This window comes from Hibiscus syriacus, unplaced genomic scaffold (assembly GCF_006381635.1).
Source record: "Hibiscus syriacus cultivar Baekdansim isolate YM2019G1 unplaced genomic scaffold, ASM638163v2 tig00117034_pilon, whole genome shotgun sequence".
In the NCBI taxonomy this organism is placed as follows: Eukaryota; Viridiplantae; Streptophyta; class Magnoliopsida; order Malvales; family Malvaceae; genus Hibiscus; species Hibiscus syriacus.
In genome coordinates this window covers 8,032,635-8,038,061 of record NW_024063533.1, presented here as the reverse complement: position 1 = coordinate 8,038,061, position 5,427 = coordinate 8,032,635, and the positions used below count along the sequence as shown (strand labels likewise).

Sequence of the window (5,427 nt, the reverse complement as noted above, 5' to 3'; positions counted from 1 at the left end):
ATTTGAAGATTTTTCAAGTCTCAGTTATCCCGACATAACAGTGAGTGGTTTAATCTTTTGAAGTTCTCATGACCGGACAAATTCGATCATCTTTTGATCTTTTCTCTATTCTCGTTACACGATAATGAGCAAAGAAGGGCAGCTATAGATACTCGATTCGTCCGGGGCTAGGTCGGATCAGACCCAAAGCAGAGCAGTTGGAGGCCCAAACCAATGACCCGAGAGAGCAGCCCACGTGAAGCCCTAGAAAACCCAAAAAAATAGTTATCAGGAATTAACCACTAGAAACTGTAAATAAGGGTTTTAATTTTCAATTAACCACTAAGGAAATGGGGAGTTTTTGAAAAAAAAAATAGTTTTTAGAAAACCACTGTAAACGAAAAGAGAAAGGGGAGCATGTTGGTTCTTTTGACAGAGAAGAAAAAGAATTGTACAAGGAGGGGATTGTTTCCTCTTATTTAAAAATCAAGGGAAACGGCGGAACTCCATTTTTCATTGAATCAAAGCAACATATAATATCAAAAGGGTATTTATTTTCAATTTCAGTTTTCAATTGCTTTCATTATTTTCTTGTATGTTCATATGCTTTGAACCGAAACCAATTCAAAATCATAAATGAGTTAGTTTAAATGCTTACCTTAGTTGTCTAGTTGTGCCTCCTGGTCGTTCAAGTCTACACTGTCAAAATAAAAGGGTGTGTTAGTTGGAAATACATTCATTATAAAATAGAAAGAAGATGGTCTCGATAGTTTACCTTATAATGCGTGGGGTTTAAAGTCTAAGTTGTCGGCTTTCAAAGTTAGGGGTCGATTGGGGTGTTGTCGAGCATTCATGACTCTTAATCGAAGGGGATAGAGTCATTTTTTTTATTCTTTAGATTTTTGGGTTGTGTTCACTGCTCGTTTTAGTACCGGCCGAATGGTTAAGATTCACCATAGGAACGGTGGCCAGTGGTATTTAGTTGCGGATTTGTGAGAACGACGTTGTGAGATAAGGGAGAAGGGAGTGTAAAGTGGCCGGTGATCATGCGAGAGAGGAACGACAGCTGGTCTGCAGTGTGTATGAAAATGAGAGGGGGGTTGGAGAAGAAGAGTGAACGTGAGGCAGGGTGTACGTGAATTGAGTTTAGCTTAGGCATTTTAGTTTAGGATTTATATTTAGACAGTTGGTTTAATTAGTTTTTAGCCACCATGACTTTAGGGGTAAATTCTGTTTAGACTCTTTCAATTTAGACGCATTCTACAGAGCAATCCCCAGTTTGTTTCAATTTTCTGTTTTTTTTTTCGATTGTGCAGGCACTATTATGTTATTTTACATTTCATTTTAGTTTAAACTAAATAGGAGAAATTACATATATGATCTTAGTTTATGCGCATTTTTATCTTTGGGTCATTGAATTATTTTTGATTTTATAGATTTGATTTTACATTTATTTAAATTTAGTCATATTATTTTTAAATATGTATATACATGTTTTTCTAAAAATTTGTAGTTTAGCATGTCATGTTTTTATTTTCATTTTTATATTTAGGTCACATGTGTACATTATATGTTAATATGCGTGGTTTATAGTTTTTAATTTTAAATGCATGTATGTAATTTTCTGTATGTCACGTTGTATATATTTTAAATTTTGTTTAATTAAGTTTTGACATGACATACTTTTTGCACAATTTGTATGATATCCTCATTTGCATAACTCGGCATATTATATAATTAGATTAAGGGTAATACAATTTTAATTTAAAATTGTTTTAAGTGGGTTGTCATAACGCATTTGAGATTCACTTTTAATGATTTTAAAATAAAAGTGTATCTCATTAGTGACACCTAAAAATTGATCCATCACTTTAAAATTTGGGAATGGAAGAAAAAGAAATGTTTGGGTATTTAAATTTATCGAGAAAAGGTTGTTATAACTTTTAAGATCTGGTCTCGATATTTGTAAATAATCGAACATTCTTTATCTTTCTAAAACGACTCGGTAATTTTAATTTAATTTATTTGAGTGCCTTTGAATGTTTTTAAATTTACATCTTTATTTTATGGGATCAAAAATCAAATTAAGTTCGAATTTGTAAAGTTCATTGCAAAGACATTAATTAATCGACTAGGTACCGATTTAGGGCGTTGTGGGGGTGTTAATCATTCCCCACGCGTAACCGACTCCTGAACTCATTTTTTTGTAACGCATACCTCAATTTATTGTTTTAAGTAAAATTAATTTTTTTTAAAAATGACAAAACGTTTTTGGGTGCCCAATCACACCCTAATCAAAGATTGATGGCGACTCTTCGAACCGTATTTTTTCGATCGTAAAGGAAATCCAAAAATTTTCGAAACGAGAGGTCTTTTAAATCGCATTTGTTTTTGAATAAAAAAGAGGATAATTAAGAATTAATGTGGTTTTCAAAATCTCACTTTTCTCATTTTCACCTTTAAGGAAAAAATCGTTTCGACAATCTGATTATCTAATTTTTTTTATCAGATTTCTAATCTGAATTATCCGAAAAAATTGAATTAGATATTTGAATATTCAAATCGAATCATCAGATAAAAAGATCAAAATATTAGGATAGAATATTTTTATACATCCTACTTATAAGGAACTATTTTCTACAAATTGTGTTGTACGTTTGAAAAGGGGAAGATAATTCACAGGAAAATGTCAAAAATATTTTTTATGTATCAAATCTGGAAAATGTCAAAAATATTTTTTAATTCATTTTCCATAAAATAAAACTCTTCCTTAATGGTAAAAAAATATTGTTTTATTTAAAGGTATTGAGTTCGATCAGTTGTATTTGTAATGTGTGTATATTGTTAATTGGTTAAGAAAACTCTGAAAATGTACCAGTAATTATAGGATACACTAGGAATTACATCAATTCAATTTATATGACAGTTTCAAGTTTGGTTGATAGGGAAATGCTCAGGTGCGGCGCTTAATATACGGTTAAAAAAGGCGGTATCGATTTTGTTGTAATTGTGCATAATAAAACCGGTAAAAAATATCGAAAACGTCATAATTTCTACCGGTTTTGTTATTTTTTTTTTTGCATTTTACTGGGTTTATTAACAAAACTAGTAAAAACGCTACCGGTTTTGTCATTGTTGTGCATAAAAAAACCTGGTAAAAATTACTGAAAATATCATTATTTCTACCGGTTTTGTTATTATTTTGGCATTTTACCGGGTTTCTTAACAAAACCGGTAAAAGCGCTACCGGTTTTGTTTTTTTACCGATTTTGTTCTTGTTGGGTATTTTACCGGAAATGTTAAAAATCATTGATGTTATAAGTAGAAATAATAATGTTTTATGTAATTTTTTTGTTATGCCCAACAATAACAAAACCGGTAAAAATAGAATTTTTTAATGACAAAATTAGAAAACACAAAGATTTGTTTCCAATATTTTGTTCAGTATGATTCTCAAACATAAAGTTTACAAAACAGTGTCAATACATTTATTGTAAGTATCGATCAACAAAACATCGAGGCCAATTATTATAAAGTAATAAGTGAAATATACTGGTTTAATGAGAGAATAGGTAAACATATGTGTCGATACATTTTCTAAAAGTATCGACCCCAAAAACATCGAAACCGATAATTATAATGTAATAGGTAAATTTACAATGTAACCGGTATAAATATACCGGTTTTATGATAGAATATGTCAACATAATGTATCGACACAAATTTAAAAAGTGTCGATACATTTTGTCCAGAATGAATGTCAAACGAGGTGCACGCATAAAGTGTAGATACATTTATTAAAAGTATCGATCTCAAAAACATCGAAACCGATAATTACAATGTAATAGGTAAATTTACAATGTACCAGGTAGAAATATACTGGTTTTATTAGAAAATAGGTCTACATAATGTATCGACACGCTTTAAGTTTGTGTCAATACTTTTTTCCAGAATGAATGCCCAACGAGGTGTGCGCATAAAGTGTCGATACATTTAAAATTGTATCGATCCCAAAAACATTGAAACCGATAATTATATAAGCGCTACCTATTACATTATATAAGCGTTACCTAATATGTTATTGTACTTGATAATATTTCCGGTTAAATGTCTATTTTATTATATACGCGCTACCTAATATGTTATTGTATTTGATAATATTTCCGGTTAAATGTCTATTTTATTATATAAGCGCTACCTATTACATTATATAAGCGCTACCTAATATGTTATTGTATTTGATAATATTTCCGGTTAAATACCTATTTTATTATATAAGTGCTACCTATTACATTATATAAGTGCTATCTAATATGTTATTGTACTTGATAATATTTCCGGTTAAATGATATAACATAATCGGTGCAAATTTTAACCCGTCACCTGTTTAACCAGTCATACCATTTTTTAAGCGCCGCACAGCTTCCCTAGTTGATATATTAATGGAGAATTGTAGAAGCAGAGTCCGGGGCCATTTTGCAGAAAGATAATATGTACATATTATTACACAAAAGATGAGAGTATGAAACATATATATTATACAAAGACAACACTTGTATGACTACAATCGGAGGTTTAAGTCAAGCTTTTGTAAAGCTGGCTCTTGCTTTGGCAATTTATCAAGGCGGAAGCTTCCAGGCCACATCAAATCCATTGATTCTTCAACCAAATATGGTGTCAAAGCCATCCCAAACCCAGAACTTGAGTCACTTCTAAATCTTGCCACCATTGCAGACCCTTCTCTCATCGGTTTGTGAACAAGAGAATGGGGTTGAACCCCTAGTGATCGAACCACAATAGGATTGAGAGGAAACCCCATTGTCGCCATCATCATTTTATGAGACTGCAACCTTTTAGCTGCCCCTCTTTCCCTCTTGTGTGCATTTTGGTGACCGCCTAAGGCCTGAGAGCTGTAAAACTTTCTCATGCAAAAGTTGCAGGAGAAAACCTTGTTATTGCTGGCTGCCTTTGATTGATTTGCAGCCTCGTTTCTATTGAGCCCTAAACTCAACAAGTCCCCCAAGTTATCATTGCCACCGCTTGTTCTCGATTTGGTATCTTGATCATCGGTTGACGTCTCATCGCCGTGGGAAGCCATGGCATAAACTAAGGTTCTCAACTCAGAGATATGTTTCTGTGTAGGAAGAAATTGTGATAATAGAAGAGCAGTGTAGTTAAATAGGAGGAACTTTAATGGAAAGTGGTCAACTATGTTGGCCATTTCAAGCTTAGGATTCCATGCTAATCTTTTTCACCTTTTACATTTTAACACCTATTGGATCAACAAGTACATGATTCTCCATGTTGGATGAAATAGTAATCCATGTATCTGTCTCCACGAGTCATTGTCCGAAACGTAGTCTGATTGTGTAACACAAAGACAGCACCAGTCCAACCCCTGTTTGAAAATTACTTTATTGGATATGTTTGAATGTTTTTCAACATAAA

The 5,427-nt window shown here is 32.4% G+C and overlaps 1 protein-coding gene across 1 annotated transcript; it reads right to left on the bottom strand.

The window, feature by feature from the left end:
* Window positions 1–4,484: 4,484 nt before the first annotated feature.
* On the bottom strand, window positions 4,485–5,189 carry LOC120196717 (zinc finger protein 7-like). Its single transcript, XM_039198458.1, has one exon. It carries the CDS (start codon window positions 5,075–5,077, stop codon window positions 4,541–4,543), a length of 537 nt encoding a protein of 178 aa, XP_039054389.1. The 5' UTR covers window positions 5,078–5,189; the 3' UTR covers window positions 4,485–4,540.
* Window positions 5,190–5,427: the final 238 nt, after the last annotated feature.